Here is a 23,690-nt window from a genome sequence, read left to right on the forward strand (position 1 = left end):
CGAATCGATTGGAAACGATTTTCAGTAGTTCTGGGGCATCTACAGTAGGTTTTTGAAATTTTTAATTTCCTTAAAATTTTACTCAGTAATATTGGTCAACATGCTGAGTCGATTGGAGTCGGTTTCAAGACGTTCTGGAGCCTCCAAGCATATTTTGAAAATTCCGTATTTTTAAAAAGTGGCTTACTTGACCGATTAAACAGCATTTTTCCAAAATTGGTTTCCGCAGTTTTAAAATCGTTGATCTTTCAAATATGGAATCAGCGGAGAAATAGGTACCTACACGATTTTGAACTCAAAAAAAAAATAAAATAAAATAAGGAAAAAAGTTTTGTAATCGATCAAGTAGATCAGTAAAAAGCACCAACCACGTTTATGCGTGTCAATAAATTTGATTTGTATACAGTTTCAAAGGCCATTTTTAAAAATCTGAAATTTCTGATATATGCTGGAGGCTCCAGACCGGCTTGAAACCACCTCCAACCGACTCAGAATATCCGAAAATACGTTTGAAAATACATTTCAGCTTTCTAGCTTCATTGAGTAGAATTCTGTAGAAATGCCAAATTTTAGAAATCTGCCGGAGGCTCCAGAACTGCTCAAAATGGTTCATAACTATTACCAATTGATTTGTGAGGCCGAAAATGGGATACATACCAAATTTAAGCCAATTTTCAGATCAATTTGCTGACATTTTGATTTTTTTCGCATGTTTACCTAAAATTTTAGGTATCTTTAAAAATTCACCAAAAATCGAATCTGACCCCACAACTAGAAAAAGTTATTTGGATCGGAAAAAGAAAAAAATCATCCAAAAATAAAGCATTAGGTCAAACAGGTGCTGAATTTTCATTTTTAGAGTTTTGACAAATTTTTAAACATTGGTTCAAATTTGGCCCATTTTTCTCGAAAACAAAAGATAAAAATTTGATCAAATTGAGGTAGATAACTAAAATTTGACTTACGCAGCATTTTTGACTTTTCAAGTCGATTAGACCTTGAAACTTTAATATTTACAAAACTTTTATGAATCATAAACTGTCTGATGTTGCATTTTTTTACACAATGTGTGAACCTTTCAATATGTACTTACACTTAGTACCCTAGGGCTAGGGCAGCAACATAGCACCTTACGAAGTCAATTTTCTTGGAGTGGTGAAAATGTCGCTTGGGCGGATTTTACCAAGCGAGGTCCAGCTGCTCTGAAGCCTTCATTGACCCATTCTCTCCAAAACCAAAAAAGTTTTCTAGAAGCTCCAGAACGACTCAAACTCGCCAACAATTAATTTAAGAAGTCGAAAATAGAGTATAAACCAAACTTCAGCTTCCTACCTAATTTGATTCAGCTTTTCAAGGAAATGGTACTTTGAAATTCAACCTCCCTCCTCTCTCTTCTCTTTCAATTCATATTACGTAATTTGTTGAATAATTTTCAGTGACCTCAGCTCAATATCTCATTTACGTTTATTTTGATTACAGGAAAAAGAAATGAAAACTGTATCAGGATCTTCACGTTCTCGAGACAGCATTTACATGCATCTAGATAACCTTCCGGCCGCTCTCCGGGATGTGAGTAATCATTGGTCACCGGGCTGTGAGAATATTCCGGAACGGGACAGAAATGTGATAAAAAAACGAAATGTACGGTTGAAGAAGAGTCCATGCAGAGTTAATTCACATAAAAGTAGCGCTCTGCAACCGTTAAATTCGACAAATGAAAATAAAAAACAAGTTTGCGAAAGGTAAGCAAAATTTTTTCAAATTCACCAATAATGAATCATCTCATTTTTTTCATTCATCTGCTTCTCATCTGAAATCAATAAAATCTACTTATTTAGGTAGTCTAATGTATGCAGTATGTGTCGATAAAAAAATACCGAGGTCGTTAACTTGGCGTTTTTTATATTTAATTCACCGATGGAGAATGGTGAAAGGGAGAGGGAGGGTTAAAAACTCATACAAGTATCAAAAAATATCTGTATATTATCGATTTTTTTTTTACAGCATACTTATTTATAGGCACCTAAGTGGGCATATCAAATTAAAGAGGAGTTATAAATTCCGTGTGTGCTTGGTTGGTTTTATTTTTTTTTAAAAATAAGTCGTAGCATATTATATATCTTCTTTTAGGTACACATCTATGTTCGTATAAGACATTTATATCAAATATCATGCCTATATGAAAACGCATCTCGTTAATAATTTTGAAGGCTGTTCATTTCTGAAAAAGGCAAAAAACACTAGCGTAAATGTTATTGCTTTCATGTTCATTTGGGAATTGTTTTTACGATAGCGTCGGCCTTTTTGCGGTCCTTTCGATGAAATTTTAAAATGTTTTAGATTTTGATCGTTGAGTGTTTGAGATAAAAAAATTTATTTCAAACAATATTTCAGTTTTTTGCGAATGTAATATCTGCAAATTTTATTTTATTCGCAATATTCGTGGAGGAAAATTTGAAAATTTTTTCATAATCTCCTTTCCCTCCCTTACCTCACCGCAGAAAAACTTCAATGAAATTATATTCAGCTCAATAAATATAATTTTTCATTTTTTTTTTGCAGCCAAGACGAATGTCACGTTACCACGAAAGAAGCTAAAGACCCCATAATCGGCGTATTGGGTAAAAAGAAGCAACCTTGTTCGAATAATCATGACGTAGACACGTTACCTACATCAACCAGTGACAGTCCAGTCGACCGATTACCAGATTGCGAGCGAAATAAAACCTCAATGTTGGTCGACAATGGACTCTACTTCACCATACAAACCTCGCCGCCGGACGAGCCGGACGAACTGTTCCATAAAGAATTACCAATACCTAATAATTTGAAGAAACCTAATTTTAAACTAATAGACGACTGTGATAATAATTTAAATTTCAAAGAGAATCATTTGCCGAAAACAAATGAAGCTTGTATCTGTGATATTGACGGTAACCGATGCGCTGTATCGTCGCTGACCAAAAGCCTATCGTGGCTCAGGCTGAATACGCGAACGGCCAAAGACCTGGCTAAACTAAATCTGCTGCATTTCGAACCAGAAGACGATAACGAGCGTTTCGACAGCAGTTTAGAAATAAGTAACCCGAATTCGGCTGTTTTGAGTGAAAATAGTTTTTCAATAGCTTCTGCGAGTCCGGCGGCTACCATTTCGAAAGCTTCGTTGAAACGTAAATTTACATCGAGTCGAGATACCAATTTGGAAGATCATCGAGAATGCGAAATCGCCGCCAACGAAGACGATTACGACGTCGCCGAGAAAATAAAATCTAAACGACGTTGCGTGATATTCAACGAGCAGTCGTTCCCGCTCAATACTCCGCCGTGTTCGGAAAAAAGTCACATTTCTTCGGGCGTTACTTCCATCGATTTAGATAAACCGTCGACACTGAAACGGCAAAAAGTCATCCGAAGGAAAAACACGAATAGAAAACGTGATTTTGTGACAGTACCGCAAACGATATACAATAAAAATTTAAAATCGTGGTTGACCCTGCCTAATGGTATACCTAGTCCGTTCGAAGTGAACGAAAAACAATTCAAGATTCTATCTTGTACTCCTATGACCACTCAAAACATATCGCCCTCCATTTGCGACGATACTTTAGAATTCAGCCTGATGAAAAAAGCTGTTTCAACTCCTAAACCTAACTTTGTTCTCGAGTTAACCGAAGACGTGTTTTTAAGCCCCGGAATTAGACCTTTGCTGGATTCGGTTTTGACGAACACGTCTTTAGAAAATAACCACACGGATTCGAAAAATGAAACCGACGATACTAACGATACTACGTGCGCTTTACTCACCGTATCCGAACAACAGACTTGGAATTCTCATCATATTTTACCAGATGCGGATCCACTCTCGTCCACTGATAACGATATCAATTGTTCCACCTCGAGTATGAGATCGAGTAATTCTTCAAAGATCAACGACGATCAAGATGTTTTCTCTAGTATTGGTAAGTGTGCTCGACTACCGACATATTTATGGTTTTATTACTTCCGTTTTGTTACCTACTACGACCTGGATTTAAACCAAACGTAGTCCAAAATTGACGATAGGTATTCTGGGCATGTGTAGTGTGTGTACCTATGGCGGTTCTCGTGTGAAAAGTAACATCATTGCGGGGTACCTATTCATCAAATAAGCCGAGTACTATTGTAAAATATCTTTTGAACGATCCAAATAACGCTATTTTTGTGGTTAAAATGTGTGGTAAATACTGCGGGTGTAGCGAGTACTAGATTGAATTATTTTGCGTATTGAATAAAACACAATGTCGCAGTATGATGCAAAGGTACCTCTACGACTCGCAGTTTATAGCTTTGGGATGAAGTGGAACATATTTCTATGGGTACCCAAGTAGGTATTTGCTAATGGTTTATGAAAAACGAATTACACTACCAAAAAATTTTATTCATGCGTCTTGCCTTATTCTTACTCTATAGTTTTATTTCAGGATACCTATACCTTAAAATAATGCTCGGTTTTAAAATTATTTTTGCAGTTTCATCGACACCGACTTTAGCATCCAGTCCTACAAGCACTTCAGAACGGCACCCTCGTTCCAGACGATGCTTATCGTTCATTTCGCCTCCAAATTCTAAAAGTTCAGCCAAACAGAATCGCTGCGAAACTGGCCAATTAGATTTACGTATTTACTTCAATAATGGACTTTTAACCGTGCATAGTGAGTACATGATTCATAATTTTACATGTATACCTACTCGAGACGACGTTTTTTAAGTAGGTGCCTACTATACCTACCTATCTTACAGTATGAAATATTGGCTCCCTAAATGAAAAAGAGAAAGTTTAAGAAAACTTTTCAATCTCCTCCTTCCCTTCTAAAAAAAATTGAGCACGTTATTCGCTTCATAAATTTTCAGGATAATTTTTATAAATATAGTTGTTGAAAGTCAAAACAGGCTAGTTTCAAGTATTATCCCTCCCTTACCTGAATACATAAATTATGAATTATCAAAATGAACAAACTTGAGATTTTTTTTTTAAATCATAAAAATTTCAATGAAATTTCAAATTTTACTCTTCATTTTTTTCTCGCTTGAAAAATTGTCATCCGGAAGGACTCCCTCTTCTCCTCCTATTCAACGACCCTACTTGAGTCTGACAATCCCATGCCCCTCGTAAAATATTATGATGAGCAGGTGAAATTCGTTAAATACGAGCGAAAAAATTCCTACTTTGATTCTGAAATCTGAACAAAATTCAAATTTTAAAAGGCTACAGCATATAAAAAGTTTCCAATCTTCGTTGCGCCTTCAACTTCAAATAAAGAAAAATTTGTTCGTGAGAAATTTTTTAGAAAATTTTGTTCTTTACAAGATGAGTTGATCAGATTTCACCCTTCTCGGATGTTTTTGAACCAAAACCGTTGCCCCTTTGAAAATAAGATATGCAATTTTTCCATCATGAAAATGTAATTTTTGCATTTGCATCGTTTACGTCGTGACATAAATTGCTCAGCTTGAACGTTGGTAACGCTGATGGGGTTATTAGACCCCCTCCCCACCATACCATCTTTTTAAAAACTTCTATGCGGTTCTTATTTTTTATTTCTTTGCATGAGAAGAGCAACTTATTTTCTAGTTGAATCTTGAATGAGATAAAATTTTGCAGCATGAGAATTATACCTATCATCATTGAATTGAACAACGAGGAGGAAGTGGATGGAGCTAGCGAGAAAGTATGAACATTATCGAAAACTGAAAAATTTATCAATTTATAATATCATTTTTATTCATTTCAAAATTTTTGATTTTCATAATTTTAGAGTGACCAAATTATGAAAAATTCATCGAAGAAATTTTTCACTCATGCAAAATTGAGGGGGAAAAGTTTTCTCTGCAAGGAAAATTTCAAATAATGGATTCATGGATGTTTTTTGCCCCAGTTCACTCAATTCTCAGAATTCCAAAAATTGTCTGATAATTGAAAATACAATCGAAAATTGAAAATGAAAATAGAATAAAACTGAAACTGAAATCGAAAAATCTGAACATTAAATTGAAAACTCTAAAAATTAAATTAAAATCTGAAAATACAAACGAGAACCCAGAAAATCAAATTGAAAATTGAAAACGAAATAGAAATTTTTGAAAATAGAACCGAATTAAAACTGTTGATAATGAGAAATTCGAAACTATAAAATTCTGGGTACCTATTAAATCTAAAGCATAAAATGAAATTGTAAACTTTAAAAATGAAACCGAAAATTTTAAAAAATAATTCAATTAAAAACTGAAATTAAAATCAAGAGCTTTGAATATGAAATCAAATATCTCCTTCCAAAAATGAAACACGAGACTCTGAAAATAAAGTCAAAGGCAGAGTAAAATGGAAAACTCTAAAAGTAGATTATAAAACACTGAAAATAAAGTGAAAATCTCAAAAAAATAATGTTTAAAAGCCGAAATCAAATTAACTTGAAAATTTTGGATGTTTGATTAAAAACTGAAAATGAAATCAAAAAAATGAAAGTGAAACTGGGAAAACTCTTGTGAATTAAAAACTGAAAATAGAACTGAAAATTCTAAAAATAAAATTCAAAATTGAAAACAAAATCAAAAATTGTAAACGTAAAGTGAAACTGAAAATTTTGAACATTTGTTAGGTACCCTACCTACTTACATACATTATATTAAAAACTGAAAATAAAACAGAAATTTCCAACGTTTTTAAAAGTCTATAATATTGTCAAGAAATTCATGAAAATTTTTTCTTTCACTGGAGTTTTAAAAAAATAAAATTGGGGGGGAGAGGTTTCAAAATTTGCATTAGATTCGTCACTTTTTTATTCTTTCAAAAGAGAAAATTTGAAAAAGAAAATCCGATGATATCTCTCGCTGCTTCACGCAGTTTTCAAATTTATGTAAATTTCCCAACACTACAAAATATGCAAATGGAATGAAAGAAACGATATAATCTTCTCGGCGGTATTTCATCTTAAAGCTATACTCGAATCCGGTCTTACTTCCGGCGACGAGTACAAAATTGAATACTTAAACCGATAATAAAATCTTAACCGATAAAATTAATTAATTTTATTAATTATTATACCAAATGCACAATATGTAAATGTGCCTTGTCAAACTTGTCCTTGTACAGCATCGTTTGTTATTAATGAACTCAATATACCTACCTATATGTAAAATATTACACCATATAGGCAGGTACACAATGTTTTATCGTATGCAAAAATATTGGAATTTTTTCCAATACCATTATTTTAATCTTCGAAATAAATTTCTACAGGCACAGGCATTTTTTTATGCACAGAAGAGAGAATGAACTTCTCCAATATGAATGATGTAATTCATCATCGATTTTTTTTCGCACATTTACTGATATTACAGAGATTTCAAGGTTAAAATGGGTAATGCTGAACAAAAGATGTATTTTAATAATACGGAGTGCGAGAGAGAAAGAGAGAAGAACGTTCTAGATTTCAAGTTTATTGCTCTTGCAAAACGTACTATAAGAGACGGACGCTTATACATACAACTTTCTTTTGAAATTAGCATAAAACCTTGCGAAACATACGTCGAATAAAATACTATTATAATACATTTCATACATAAGAATACGCGAGAATGTCATTTACATTTTTTTTTTTTACTTTGAAAAAAGTACTACCAACTGTATAGGTACCTCTACAACCTATCTATCTTATTTTTCTTTTTCTAATTTATTGTTCATTTTTTTTGCAGTTATTCGGGCCAGAAATTTAGTAAGAAGCTCCGGGGAATTACCTTGTAACGCTTATGTTAAAGTAAGTACATTTACTCCCTTGAGAGTGAAAAAATCGTTTTATTTTTCGCTCCGTAGTGGCGCGATATTAAATTTTTAAAGAAGCCTTATTGAAATATTTACGACAAATGTTTTCGCGTAACAGGTCAATTTGGTACCGCAAGGATGTGTGAAAACGTTCCACCGAACATGCGTTCGAAAAAATTCATGTAATCCGAAATTCGACCACAAGTTTTCGATGGAAATCATGGAGAATGATTTGAATAAGAGGGTGTTAATTTCAGCTTGGCATCGTGATCGTGGTAAACAGTAAGTATCATCGGTTACGGATTACCTTCTAAATACTTTAATGGCCCCCAAATGCCTATGCAGGCAAAGATGGTAAAAAAACACAAACTTCCGTTCGATTCGATTCGAATTAAATATACAAAGATGTGTACTATTTGGAAGAACGGATACTACACAGTGAACCCCTTCTTTTTTTTTGCCCATTTCCGCGTCATTACTCGCGTATTTTTTTATCACCTCGAGTAGGGGAGAAAAAAATAGGCTAAAAATGATTTCTTTCAAGATTAAGTAGATATAATAACGAGGGATATACTCGGGTCCAGAGAGCTTGCAGCGAGAATAGCTATGTATATTCGAGTATTAGGAAATTGGATCAATGATGGAAAGCGCGCGCAGCTCATTTATCGGAGTTTTCGTCCTGGGATATCTAACTCGCTACCCCGTTTGCAACATAAATAGTTGCAACGAAATTTTTAACGCCAACTGAAATCTCGAAATTTAGTTGTTCGCTCGTTTCTAAGCCTAAGTAATATTTTTCGAAATTAATTTCACACGTTTTTCGCGATTTGAGCTGAGTTTCGCGTCAAGTATCATTGCTTCGGTGGAAAGAATCATTCGAGTGAGTATTTTAACCAAATGCATTCGTATTTATAGTCTCTCGAAGGTGATAATTTCATTCTATTGCCAAAATTCTGCAAGTGTTGAGTAAACTGCACTTTTCCATAAATTGAATCGAGTATCTCAAATTGTCAACGTATCTTATCTACGTTTTTACCTACTCATGTTTTTAAAATCAATTTGGATTATATTTCTGTTTCAATTTTCTAATAATCTTAAGCTTTGAAAAAGTCAAAAACACAGTCAAAAGTGAAGACGAGCGAACGTGATATTTCAAATTTTGATTCTCCAAGTGGGGCTACTATTTGACCTATATTTTATCGATGCTATCCGTACCTATTCGAATTTTTTTCATTTCAAATGATTATTTGGAACAATCACCTTAGGGAATACACAGAGCAATAAAAGCAATTATAAAAATCAAATCATTTTGTCACGAAGTTTTATACGTTGAGTTACGTTCATGTTTTCATGCCGGGTGCTCGTTTAATGTTCGCTTTTAACGCATAATTTGTTTAATGGTTTGTATGAACTATCAATCCCTTGCGGTTAATTCACGTTCAAGGTGCATGCTATTTCAAGAGCAGGCTCGGTGTGTTTTTCCCAATTTTTTTGGTTGAATATAGGTAAATGGAGTGGTGTGTGAAAACGTGATGCATATTTGTAACACGTGTTGTGCATTTTGGCATAACATTAACCTGATATGAAATATTTTTGGCGAAAATTGAGCGTTTCGTTCAACTGCTCTGTACCTATTTATTTTCCTAGAACTTTAAATTAGGCTTAAATTATTCAATTCAAATTTTTGATAATTGTATTCATTGTCATAAAAAGCAATTCAAAAAAAAATCAGTTTTTTTAGGGGCTTAAATAAATCTGAAAACAGATCATGATTTTTCATGGAAAGGGGGAAAGGGGACAGTACTGTTGGTAAAATATTAATGATGGCATATGCTGAGAAATTTCTCATGAGGTACTTGGGTAATTTAGGAGGAGAAGGAGGAAATCCTGCAAAACTTCTTGTGATTTATTTAACAAAAAAAAAAAAAAAAAAAAAAAAAACGAATTGTGTACGATTGTGGATGTGTACAATAAATGTGTCGTATTCTTTTAAGCCTTACAAAAAAAAAAAAAAAAAAAAATAGAATAAGCAGACATATTTACATACGTACTTATTATTAATTTTATTAACCTATGAAAATTATTTTCATTCATTACTCTAAAATTCAACATTCTTTTTTCATTGTTTGTACCTATTGTTCTCCACAAAGAGCATTGCAATCATGATTTTTTTTTAATGTGGATTTGAAACTGAATGAAAATTTAATTTCAGCTTTAGAAGCTGGAAATTCATTTACGAGAAAAAATTGAAAATCATGAATTATCGTTGAAATTGAATGATTGACATTTTACTTTTACTGGCATATTTTTTAAACATCACAACAAAATGAATCATTAATTATAAAATAATTATGGTATTAACTGAGCTGATGAAATTGAATAAAGGCTGAGTATGAGCCCCTCGTACATAATAATTGTTATTGATCTTCAGCCCAAAAATATTCTCAGATTTTGGCAGAAATTCAATGTTATTTCTAATACTTATCGTTGAAATAATTTATTACCAAATTTGAAAGCATTTTTTCAAGGATCTTCCGTCGTCTCATCTTTAATGCCTGTATAAAAACATTCTTATTCATTTTAAGATTACCTAGGTATGTCAAAAGAATAAGGTAACATCCACATCTCTCGATTTTGACTCCGCTCCAATAAATGAAAAAATTGGAAAGTTACACTATTTTCACCCTTTTCCAGGAGTTTTTGTCCCTCTTAATTTTGTATATATAAAAAAATGTTTCTGCCACTGTCCCAAATTAGGTACAAATTTTCGAGTGTAAACCCTCCTTCTCCCACACTCTATAAAAAATATTTCTCATAGGTACTTTAAATAATTTGTAGCGGTGAAAAATGACCTCGGATTGACTCGCGAAGTAAAAATATTTATGCTTTGTCCAATTTGGTACCTATCAATTTTTAATTTTTTTCAACTTCAAAAACAAGGCTGCATCTAGAACTTTTATAATTTTCACCTTTTTGCGCCGTGATAATAGTAGTCGAATCTTTACTAAGGTACATTAAATAAAATCAATTACTTGTACTTTAAAGCAAATAAAAAAATAGTTAGGTACCTAAGCAAAAACACATAAACTGTATTTGCTCAATTCATAAAATTATTACGGGTATGCATATTTTGTTTGGGGTATAGTTTTACTATCGTCAGCATTTCTCGTAGGTAATAATACAATTCAAGATACATTAAACACGTCTTTCGAATTACTCCTCATTTGCATTCAAATATTAAATAAATATTTGCAATATCTACACTTAAATCTGCATAAAAATTTATAATCGAGCTTGAAAATATTACAACGGGCATAAAAGTAGAAAATTTTATTCATTTGCGATAAATATAAAAACAAAAACAAACGTCTCGTCGAGTAAAAATATTCTTCAAATGACAATATTAGTAATAGTATATTATGCAACTAGGGAGATAAAGTGCGTGATTACAAACGAGTGCTAAATACAACACGAGGCGTAGCCGAGTGTTGTATCTCACTCGTTTATGATCGCGTACTCTATCTTCCTAATTGAATAATATATTTTACATATAACATACATATGATACTTATCAGTACAACGTTGTTGTGAGGTGCAAAAATGACTGCCGCCTGCCGCAGATTGTGGGAATACCTACTAATACATACGTTTTGTTTTGAATTCAACTAAATTTTAATGAACATGTGAAGATAATTTTCAAAAGAGGTTTCATTTACCTAAACATTTATCGTGAATGTACATACGATTTTACTATCAAAACTCAACAATTCTAAAGTGAAATGTATTTTGTGACCGTATCGTTCACCATTGTCGAATATTCATTTTAAGTAATTCACGCACGTCAAAATTCACTAATTAAATCACAATTATTTACTACAATGGTCTGAAGTTCGATTCACCGATTCGGTTGCATCGAATATTCATTTTAAGTAATTCACGCACGTCAAAATTCACTAAATAAATCACAATTATTTACTACAATGGTCAGAAGTTCGATTCACCGATTCAGTTTGCAACCTCAAACCTGTAACATGTGGCTGTACCTAGTTGTTAAGCTGAACGGCCGACGCGACGTACGTACGGTCCGATAACGTGTTTACATTATACATGCTACGAAAGTAACGCGTTACCTACTCGCAGATAAATTATGTAGCCGAAATTATATAAGGAATACGAACGGAAGGGCGAGGCGGGAGGGGGAGGAGGATGGTTCTCCATTTTTGCTGAATTTTTTTTTGGGGTGTTGGGGCAACGCGTTCTTTCGTAGCAGTATAATGTAAACATAGCAGTGTTGCCAAATCGCAAAATTTTAGATTATCTCCCTAGGGAGTATCCAAAATTTAGATTACCTCCCGGATAGAGATTCATTCCTCTTCTTATTTACTCGCTCAGAATGTTCCAGTTTTTGCATCGAATAACAACGTTGTAATGATACGTATTATATGTATGTTATATGTAAAATAACGTTATTGTCGTGACGGAAAAGGGGCAAAAAAAAGACAAAAAGTATACGTACATACGTAAAGTAAAGCCTCTCGCTGTATCTTTTTAAACGAGATAACTGAAGCATTATGAAATTTGCAACGTTTTATGTGTACAGTATACAGTCAAAACGATATGCGACACAAAGAAAGGTACATGGTATGAGAAAATAGAAAAATTCAACGAATAGGGGTATTCGCGAAGAAAAAATATGTAATAGCACGCTTTGTGTATTATTCACTCGAGTAATCCATCTCAGCTTAGCTTAGGGTATTGCAATTATGAAAAATTGTCGTTTTGACCTGTTTTCTTTTTTCCTTTTACATTTATACGAATACTTACTTGGTGTAGTTTATACACCTTATTATCTGTGTTCAACGTTTTATGTCTGTAAAACTAAAACGTTGAACACGCGAATAAACAATTCTTTTTTTGGTGCTCGCGCTTTCGAAGATAACTGATGAAAGGCATTTATCGATAAAATGATAGTGATGGTTTTTTTTTTTTTTACTAATGTATAGGGTGATTGAGAAGGATAGATGATCATAAAATACTTGCTACTTGATTAGAATTTTTGTGTAATACATATCTAAATTGAAAAGAAGGAAGGAAAGGGGTACCTAAGGATACTTTTTTGTTTTCAAACACCGTGAAAGTAAGTGGGAATAAATAATATTAGCTGCCTTCAGTTGAGTAGGTAATTAGTGATTACTCGTTGAGTTATTCAGGATTAAAAATTATACAAAAATTTTAGAGGAGGAGGCTTTCTTCAATTTATTACAATCATACAGGATTAATGTATCTACTTTCTACCTATCTAATCAACGATTTACTTATTAAATAAAAAATTTCTTTTTTTAAATGGTCGTCTTATTTGTTTTGCTATTAAGTCTATTTTATTTAGGCAACTATACATATACCTGAGTACTAACATTGTTTTATTTTTTCTTACAGGAAAAGTGAATTCTTGGGTTGTATGTCATTTGCTGTAAAAAACGTTCTTAGAAAGGTAAGTTAACGCTTGTTTGGTTTTTATTATATGTATTGTAGATGTTGCCCATTTATTAGTCATTTTAATGCTATAAAAACTGCTATTACATTATTATTAAGGTTTGTTTCGCAAACACTTGCTTTTGCATTGAATCAATCTTCCGGTGCTTAGACATATTTCCCCCTTTCATTTCAAAATTACAAAAATTTAGTATCCAAAATAAAATAAAATTAGTAAATAAATAAATTTTTTTGAAATTTTTAAAAACAAGAAGTTACTAATTCGCAATTTTGAAGCCATAATTTGAAATAATTCAATTAATTTCGTTTATTTGACTAATGCAAAAGCACGAAGCCATGTTAATGTTTCGTGTAGTATCGTAAGTACCTGGATTTTGATGTTATTCACTTTTATGTGGCGCTGTTTCATTCAGTTTGTGTTGAATTCATTTTTAATTTCACGTGTTTTTTTTTCTTTCACAGGAGATTAATGGCAGTTACAAATTATTGTCTCAAAAGTCGAATAAATCATATGTTTCGCAATTTCAAGCCCAAGGTAAGTTATGATTCTTTAAAAAGTACATATCTGATTTATGGGTGTAAAATAGATGTACGAGTACATACCCAATGCATCTAGACCTACCCAGAGAATTTTTATTGAATTATTATTACAAAAAATTTTTAATATGTAATTACTTATCAGTGAAACAAGAAAAATATCCCTAATTTTAGTTTGTTTGTTCAATTTTAAAATTTTTCATCACTCATGTGATCATTGAAAGTGTTAGGATTCATGAAGGATTGCATGGTTGCTGGTATAGGTATTTTTGTAATAGGTCTCTATGCAATTATTGCTTTTCAAAGTTATATTTTTTCTATCAAAATTTATTTCATTATCTTTTTCGATACCCAAGTCATGATTTTCATGTGATTCTATTGCCTTTTTTGTTTATTCATCTTCCTTTCTTCTCAAATAACCTCTTGAATAAATGTTAATCTTTTTTTTTCAGTCGACGTAATGAGCAGTCAAACTGTTTCATATTCTCTCGAGAAAACGAGCAATGCTGAAATAGATAAATATTCAGGTAACACCAGTTCTAAATACCTACTCATTTTTTATAATACATTTTGCGAAAATATTCGTTCAATAATAATGTTTTATTGTGATGATTTAGGTAACGATAAATTAAAATCAATGACAGTAACGAAGAAGGATATGAATAAAGGTACGTATTTAATCCTCGTGAGATTAATTATAGATACATACGTATTTTTGGACCACGCGTCCGCAGATTGAATAATCTTACATTTATTTACTTCGCAGTCCACGAAGAATTCCTATTTCTTCAGCATTTAGAATTAGATCCAGCTCCTTCGAACAAAGACTCGTCCGATCCGAAGAAATCCGGCCGCACTCCATTTACAACTACTCATAAGTTAACTAGGCAATCTAGTAAAAGCTACGGATTTTCAATCGCTTGGACTCATCCCCCGAGGTATGAAACATCAAGTTAACAATTTTTTCCCGTGTATTTGTTCGATGATTACTGATGAAATTATTTTCATAACAGGATTGAAAGAGTCGAAGCTGATTTACCTGCCGATTTAGCGGGTTTGAAACCTGGTGACAATGTAATTTTTGTGAATAAAATAAACGTAGTTACGCTACCCGAAGAAAAAATCTTGGATATAATCAAGTACGTTGATGAACGTTGAAATTGAATACTTCACGAAGTAGTTTAGTGCATTCATTTAATCAACAATCTGCGATATTTTTTTTAGAAATTGTGGAAACCAACTGGTTTTGGAAATATATCGCAAGCCCCCGGTAGCCAATGGTAGTATTAATTTCGCCTCTCAACCGATCATTCATCAGTTACCGCCCAAAAAACAATCGTCGTTCAAAGTACGTGTGTCAGAAAATTCGTCGAATAATAAAATTGAAAGCCGCTCGACGACTGCGTATTCAACAGCTACCGCTGCTTCGACGGAAACTTCAAAAAGACGATTACAGTTACCACAAATTACCTTCTCATCTGAGGTTGGTTCTGGAGTAATTGTTTGAAGTACTTGTAGTATGGTATTGTTCATAATCCTTCATTTATAATGCTACCCGTGCTCATTTCATTTTTTGTATTTGCGACATTATTCGAATTCATTTGTAAATAGATAGTTTGCTTTTGAATCCAATTTTCATTATTTTTTTTCATTTTTTCATTTCTACGATTCATTATAGAACTCGCGTTTGCTTATAATGACAAACTTTCTTGTATTTAGTGTAATTTTTATCCTTTTTAGGAATTTGTAGATTTTTTTTATCGTGTTCTATTTAAGCACTTTACAAAAATTTGTTATCGGATATTTTTTTACGAGTTTTTATGCATTTTTTATTTTATTATGATTTTTTTACTTTTTTAAAAAGTTTCGTGATTTGTTTTTATTTTCATTTATTCATCGATTTTATTGCATTTTCGTGTTTTATTATTTTTGTTCTTATTTTATTTATTGTGAGGTTAGCGTTGCTTGTGTATATTGTTGATTTTTAATTATAATTTGTTCGTATTTAGTTTGGCCGTTATTTTTTTATATTTATTTTATTCGTTTATGATTTTTTTTTTTTTTTTTTTTTGGTTCTCGTCGGCATTTTTATTTAGCTTCATTCTTATAGAGCTTTTTGATATTCAAAGGGTATTCCCGGTTAAGATAGGTGAAATGGCCCTGTTCTCAGATTTGGAAAATCATGATGGATTATTGTTGGGTACCTCCAATAAAAATTTTCGAGCGGAATTTCCGCCCCCCAACCCACCCCCCTTGGTCAGTATAGCCAAAAAACGCGTTTTTTGCGCGAAAAATTCGGTATCCATGAGTGGTGAGGATAAAATTCTGGTACCACGCGGAATGTGTAGGGAAAGCCTGGGCCTTTCAACACGATTTTTTTCAAAATTTTTTATCGTAGTGGTGGGGGTAAAATTGACAAAAGAAAACTTTGAAGCGCCACAGCTCCGAACTGAAGGGTACTACACAAAAACTGTTTTCGCCAAAATGTGTCTTTTTACTAGTACTTTCTTCCTACTGATCCATGAAATTGAAATTTTGTCTGCAAAAGGCTCCTATTTGCAAAAAACTCTGAAAAATACGCGTTTTTCGCGTTTTTTTGCAAAATTATGCGAAATATGCGAAACATGTATAGAACAAAACATGTTGAGCGTCAAATTTTACCCCAGAAAACGTGTTCAGAAGGTTGTCAAAACGCTCATCTACTGAGCTAAGCGGGCGCACACATCACATCTTTACAGCAAAGTCATGAGATGAGGTCCATGGCACCTCACTGTGCGCTATCTGATAAAGTGATAATTGTCACGTTGGTGATGTCGCTACATAGTATGAGGCGAAAAATCGCTACTGCAAACTTGTCAAAAAATCCTGCTTTTGCTAAAATTATCAAAAAAGTCACATTTTTGTATAAATTATAAAAAAATTCTAACTTCTGTCGAAATTATCAAAAAATTACTATTTTTGGTCATAATTGTTGAAAACACATTTTCTTCTGAATAAAGTTAAGTATCAAAATCCTAATATTTTTTGTAAAAATGAGCAAAAAAACCTGTTGTTGTCCAAAATTTCAAAAATTCCAATTTTTTGCCATAATTATCAAAAAATCTTGACTTTTTGTAAAAATTGCCAAAAAAGCACATGTTTTATGCCAAAATATTCAAAAAGTCTTATCGCCAGAATAATTGTAAAAAAAGTCTCATTTTCGCCAAAATTGTGAAAAAAAACTAAGTAAAAAATCTCAACTTTTGTCAAAATTTCCAAAAAAGCCCAGTTTTTTGCCAAAATTGTTGAGAAAATACCTTTTTTTGACGTTATCAAGAAAGTCCTAATATTTTTTGCAGAAATGACCAAAAAACTTTGTTAGTAGCCAAAATTTCAAAATTTCCTTCATTTGCCAAAATGATCCTAAGAAGTACGTGTTACGTTTTTTGCCAGAATTGTCTGCAAAGTTCTGCTCTTGCCTAAATTTTAAAAAAGATCTCGTTTGCGTCAGAATCGTAAATATAAGTTCCTTTTTTGTCAAAATTATTAAAAAAAACTCTTAACTTTGTAAAAATTGCCAAAAGAAAATTCCTGCTTTTTGCCAAAATGTTCAAAAAATGTTGTTGCCTGAATTGGCAAGAATTCTTGATTTTCCAAAAATTATCCTTAAAAAATCCTGTTTTTGGCAAATCATTGTCAAAATTTAATTTTTTCTTAATAGTTATTTCAAAATAAATAGGTAAATTACATGCCTAGGTATCGGAAAAAAAACTTCTGATTTTAGCCAACATTTTCAAAACTACTGCTTTTTGTCAAAATTGTCTGCAAGTTCCACTTTTTTGACGAAATATTGTGGGCAAAAGGCCTTTTTCTGATGAATTATCCAAAAAAATCTATTTTATGCCAAAATGGTTAGTAAAATCTCGTGTTAGCCAAAATAGATTGAAGGTACGGTTTTTGAAAAAATTGTCAAAAAGTCCTAAGGTTTATCAGAATTTGTCTCAAAAGTGCTGCTTTTCCCATTTTTAAAATCAATACTTGTAATTTTATAAGTATTTTTTCTCTCGATTTCTTTTTCTATTCATTTTCTACAGTTCTCTTTAAAAATAGAAAAATTCTGACCCGAAAAAAATGTTCAATTATACATACTTGTAAATAAAATGATAGGTACCTATGTTTATCACATCAATCTATGGATAAGATACAAAACGTATACTTTTTTTTTACAGAATATGTAGTATGGGTAAAGGATCTTCAAAAATGCTAAAAAAAATTGATTTTTCAAACAATTTGTCCCTCATGATGGGTCAAGTTTTTGAATTTTGGTCAGATTTGTTGAACATGTATGTATGGTACCTATTGGATTTGAAAAAGATTTTGTTGAAATTTTTGAAAATTGAAATTGAAATCGAAATTTGTATTTTTTGCTTAGATGCTTACTGATTTCGAGTTGGATTTCTGAACAATTTTTGGGTAATTTGCCTATTCTTGGTAACTTTTTGTAAGTTTGACTTGCGATATTTTCATTTTGAAGAATTTTTTTGACCAAGCATTGTGGAAACGTGTTTAAAATGAGAAGACTGTGAAAATTATAACTGAATCGCTCTGACCTCAATTTGAATATTTTTGGTATCTTTTTATTCTGAGAGCTCATGATTACAATCTAAGCTAACTTCAGTAGATGAGCGTTTTGACAACCTTCTGAACACGTTTTCTGGGGTAAAATTCGACGCTCAACATGTTTTGTTCTATACATTTTTCGCATATTTCGCATAATTTTGCAAAAAAACGCGAAAAACGCGTATTTTTCAGAGTTTTTTGCAAATAGGAGCCTTTTGCAGACAAAATTTCAATTTCATGGATCAGTAGGAAGAAAGTACTAGTAAAAAGACACATTTTGGCGAAAACAGTTTTTGTGTAGTACCCTTCAGTTCGGAGCTGTGGCGCTTCAAAGTTTTCTTTTGTCAATTTTACCCCCACCACTACGATAAAAAATTTTGAAAAAAATCGTGTTGAAAGGCCCAGGCTTTCCCTACACATTCCGCGTGGTACCAGAATTTTATCCTCACCACTCATGGATACCGAATTTTTCGCGCAAAAAACGCGTTTTTTGGCTATACTGACCAAGGGGGGTGGGTTGGGGGGCGGAAATTCCGCTCGAAAATTTTTATTGGAGGTACCCAACAATAATCCATCATGATTTTCCAAATCTGAGAACAGGGCCATTTCACCTATCTTAACCAGGAATACCCTTTGTAGGTACTATGAGGGTATTTTGTACTTTTGATCGTCAAGTTCTTTACTGCAAACAGTCAACGAATTTATTTCTCCTTCTATCTCCTACCCTGTAAAAATTATTGATAACCCAAATTTTTAAAAATGATTTTCAAATTTAAAAAAGGAATGTGTTCATATTATTCCTAGATATCTTTAAAATCTTTGTTGAAGAAGCTGCATCGATTTGGCATTAGTAAATCTTTATTCATTCGATGATTTAAAATTTACCCAGATTACGAACCGAATTTGTGCATTCAAAATATTGAATTAATTTGCCCCTTCAAACCTGAAAAGCGACGAATACATTATAATTGCGCAATAATTGTTGCCGAATCAACAGGCGAAAGGCAATATGATGACAAATTTGGAAGATTTATTAAAAAAAAATTTTTCAGAAAAATACTTATTGTTTTTTTCAATAAAAGAGATATTGGTCTTACTAATGGGCGCCAGATTTGAACTTAGCGGGCCTCGAATTTTTCGAAAAACACCTTCATCTCGATTTTTATTGTAAACGCAATTACGCATCCCGGTAATTTGTGTTAATAAAATTGCCTAACCAGTTTGCCGTAAAAACGTATCTGCTGCAATTTTTAAAAAAAACTTCAGTCGGTAGACCCAGATTAAATATTGAGAAAAGGGGGTTTCGACACGGCGGATTCATTCTTATGGTCCAAATTTCACCATATCGTGCACTATTCTTTTGAAATTTGAGTTGTTAATACGTTTTCTAACAAATTCGTGCTAGCTAAACTCGAAAATGGCATTCAAACTCACTCAGTACCGATTAGGCGTTTTTGAAAAAATTGAATTTTCCTCTCAAATTTTTATTGTTCCTCACGATTTGGGCATTTTGTATGGAACTGCATAGCGTTACCTTAATGCCAAATCCGAGTATGTCCAAAATTTTCAATTTTTTGATTTTGGTATCACTGAAAAGCTGACGCTCAGCCGAATCTAGTGAAATAAATAATAAACCTTATAATTATTATGAAAATGTAAAAAAATTGAATTTAAATAAATTTTAAACATTGAGTATGTCCATTTAGAAGCTAAAAGCGAGTATGTCCATTGAGTATGTCCATTAAAAATAAAACCATCAATGATTGTGTTCCAGCTTGTTTATCATCTCGTACGCCAGACAACTGGTTTCATAGATCAGGGTAAATCAAAATATTCTAAACAGAATTCAATGAACTCATTGTGACTGCATGATAACAGTGATAACACAGTTGACCACCTTCCGTAATTTTGATCTTCGAGAGCTTTCAAACGGTTGAAGGAACAGCTTTCGATAAACAACCATTTTAAAGAGGATAAAATTACGAACATTTCGATACATTAAAATACCTATGTGTCCACTCAAAACGTTCAGTAATTTCAGTTTGAAGTTCAATACTTGCAGCTTGCAGCTCTTTTTCGCAACTTCAAACTTCGAAAACTTTTGAACGGTTGCATGTAGAGCTTTCGGTAACAGCTCATTTTCAAGAGGATGAAAATCCGAACATTTTGATGTATTAAAATACCTATGTGTCCACTGAAAATTTCGAGTATTTTTAGTTTAAAGATGACGTACGTAGTATGCAAAAATCAGTAAAATAGAAGTACTCATTAAATCGTTAATTTTACGCGAAATGATAAAAATTCAACACCAATCGAATAAGAATTTCATTGTCTTTAATTTAAGACTGCATAACAGTTCACCCATACCCGAAATTCATAAGAAATTTGGGACATACTCGGATTTCAATTCGTAACAACATGGACATATAGAATCAAAACCTGAGTATGTCCATCACTGCTTGAAAAACATTTAATTACACGTACTAAATTGAGAAATTTTACAAATGTAGCTCAGACAATCTCTTCATAAGAGATTGAGCTATCATACTTCAAAATTTTACTACTTCATATCCCCTCCATTTGTTTTTATCATCTTTCAAACTTTCAATTTCCTCTCCTGAAAAATTCACGTTCTTGGACATACTCGGATTTGGCATTAAGGTAACGATAGATGGAACCTATGGAAGCTCATGGGTGCCTCTATACGTATATTAGTTTGAAATAACTCGAATTAGGTACCTATACATATTTAGAATTCTAAAAAAAAAAAAAACTGTACCTCTTTAGTCCATTTTTCATAATTTAACCTATACTTTTATGAAATTCATCTAGGAAAAAGTCGATCCAGCAGAAAATTCTCGCCAATTTTACGTTTTCCAATTGCTAAAAAAAGAGCAACAATACGCTTTAAGTTTACAATTCGGCATTAGCAGATTTTTGCTGCCATTGGCCGAAAGAAGAGATGTAATGAGACCAAACGAACATCAAGTTCTTTTTCAAAACGTCCAAGAGGTAAAATTATTCAATTTACAAATACATCATCAAGACGTGTAGATCATTGGGAGAAAGTGCACATAAATCAATTACTTACTTAAATTTTTTGGCTTTATTATAGCTTCTTCGAATCACCGAAGATATATTAGAACGTACGTCGCAAGATGAAGGCGAAGGGTATGGTAAATGTATAGGAAAACTATACATGAAAAAGGTGAGTGCAATTGCAATTTTATATTTAAAAAAAAAAAGATGGAATTCAAAAAACGGAATTTTTATGCAAATACATTTTGTAATACAAATTCAAACATATTCTCTTACAGTTCCCAGCCATAAATGCGGCTTATCGAAAATATTGCTGTGGTTTGAAAAAAGCTGACTGTATTTTAGTTGAAAAAACGCGTTGTAGTGAATTTATGCGTTTAGTGACTGATCCACCGATACCTAAAAAAAGACCAGATTTAGTTTCATTCATACATAAACCATTGCAGGTACCTAAACATTCAAAATGAATAATTTTTTCATGCTTATACTTTTTTTAATAAAAAAATTTAAATTTCACTTTCAAGCACTATCGAGATATTTTGAAATCGTTGCAACTCATAGCAAATTGTAAAGAATCAAAAGAAATAGATCATCACATATTAACGAAATTAATATCCGAATTGCAGGTAAATTAAACTTTTTTAATGCATCACAAATCAACACCTACTTAGCGATAAATAATCATTCGTCAGAGTACGGTTATAATTTCAACTATGGATACGGATCCCTCATATGTTTTATTAATTTTTCGATTACCTACCTACAGGCTACTTATAGAGATATAACTGTGGAATCAGGATTGATGGATTGTAGCACTGAAGGAAGACCAATACTTTCATTGCAAGACTTAGAAAGCCGTTTAGTATTTACTCGATGCAAGGTTAGAACATTTTTGTGTTAATGTTTTTCAACTAACGTTCATATAACTAAAAATCATTTTTGTATTGTTATTGTAGCCATTCACGTTAAATATGCAAGGACGAAAATGGATTTTTGGTGGAGACTTGAGTCGAGTCGAAGGAAAATCTACGAGATCGTTTTGGACTTTATTGTTTTCAGATATTTTATTATTTACGAAAATTAATAGAGATCGAGTGGTCTTTGTTACCGAAGAACCGTTGCCTTTATCGACTGTAAATGAAACGCAATTTAATATTAAGAAAAGAGGTTTGTTCGAAACATTTGCTACGATAAGTAATTTTAGTCACTATAGCGTGCATTCAATTTGATGATCTGCAACCAAACTTACAGAGGTGTGAAAAGGTTTGTGTTCGAGCCAACGTCAATGAAGAAGGAAAAATGAATGAGTCAAAGTCACGAAGACATCCCAAACGTTTAAACTCTCCTTTAAAATGTTTCTTATTCGTTATTTTTTTCAGATACTGAATTCAGATTAATAATTGGACCGAACGTTCGAGGAAATATTAACCTGGCTTCGGGTAACAACAGTCCAGCTCAACAAGGTTGCGTACCCATGGTACATTTTCATAGTCCATTAGCTCGAAGATCACCACAAAATAAAGACGTACGCAGACGAACACTCGTATTTCGTGCTCCGTCTCCTGAACTGAAAGCTGTTTGGCAGAATCTCATACAACGTCAAATGTATGAACTATTAAAATTTTCAATTTTAAACAAGTTTATGAATGTCTACTTAAATTATGTACTTGTATTTTCAGAATCAAAATAAACACTACCGGACAAGGCATTACACCAGCCAGTAGTCCAATGGAATCACCAAATCAATACACCACAGCTGAATCATTGGGTACGATGGATACCAATTCGACCATTTACAAACGCCAGGTACATAATTCTAATTCACCTTCCTGAGATACGATTTTTCTAAATAGTAATAAGTGCTGCAGTCCAACTAGATTATAAACATTTTTTTTGTAATTTTCATTTCTCTTATAATTAATTTCCATTTTACAAAATACCCCACGAACACGAACCCTCCAATTTTATTTCTTAATCGAGTATGATAAATGAATGAAGGTCAATTACGTATACATAATTTATTCGTAGGTAGTATTTGTACATTTTTTGGAGGATGCTAAAATGGGTAGGTACAAGTTAAAGAAGAGTGGTCGATGATTCATTATGGCACTTTGTCTCCACAAAATAGAAAAAATTGTTTGTAAAGAAATTTTAAAATTGGTCTTCAACTTTTAATGACAGATCTTCGATTTCTTCAAGTTCACCAGAAGAACATCGTTTGTCT

General features: G+C 32.5%; 1 protein-coding gene across 3 annotated transcripts in view; it reads left to right on the top strand.

The window, feature by feature from the left end:
• PsGEF (Protostome-specific GEF) overlaps nt 1–23,690 on the top strand; it is a 60,645-nt gene that overhangs the window by 30,417 nt on the left and 6,538 nt on the right. For all 3 annotated transcript variants that reach the window (XM_065344355.1, XM_065344356.1, XM_065344357.1), the window contains exons 3-22: nt 1,480–1,742; nt 2,563–3,959; nt 4,509–4,691; nt 7,732–7,793; nt 7,917–8,080; nt 13,235–13,289; nt 13,754–13,826; nt 14,281–14,355; nt 14,446–14,496; nt 14,595–14,766; nt 14,842–14,967; nt 15,053–15,311; nt 21,260–21,439; nt 21,543–21,635; nt 21,745–21,912; nt 21,991–22,092; nt 22,233–22,346; nt 22,423–22,633; nt 22,846–23,071; nt 23,146–23,272. In XM_065344355.1, coding sequence (XP_065200427.1) covers nt 1,480–1,742; nt 2,563–3,959; nt 4,509–4,691; nt 7,732–7,793; nt 7,917–8,080; nt 13,235–13,289; nt 13,754–13,826; nt 14,281–14,355; nt 14,446–14,496; nt 14,595–14,766; nt 14,842–14,967; nt 15,053–15,311; nt 21,260–21,439; nt 21,543–21,635; nt 21,745–21,912; nt 21,991–22,092; nt 22,233–22,346; nt 22,423–22,633; nt 22,846–23,071; nt 23,146–23,272 — 4,101 coding nt within the window. The remainder of the gene's footprint in view (nt 1–1,479; nt 1,743–2,562; nt 3,960–4,508; nt 4,692–7,731; nt 7,794–7,916; nt 8,081–13,234; nt 13,290–13,753; nt 13,827–14,280; nt 14,356–14,445; nt 14,497–14,594; nt 14,767–14,841; nt 14,968–15,052; nt 15,312–21,259; nt 21,440–21,542; nt 21,636–21,744; nt 21,913–21,990; nt 22,093–22,232; nt 22,347–22,422; nt 22,634–22,845; nt 23,072–23,145; nt 23,273–23,690) is intronic.

Source organism: Planococcus citri, chromosome 1 (assembly GCF_950023065.1).
Source record: "Planococcus citri chromosome 1, ihPlaCitr1.1, whole genome shotgun sequence".
Lineage (NCBI taxonomy): Eukaryota > Metazoa > Arthropoda > Insecta > Hemiptera > Pseudococcidae > Planococcus > Planococcus citri.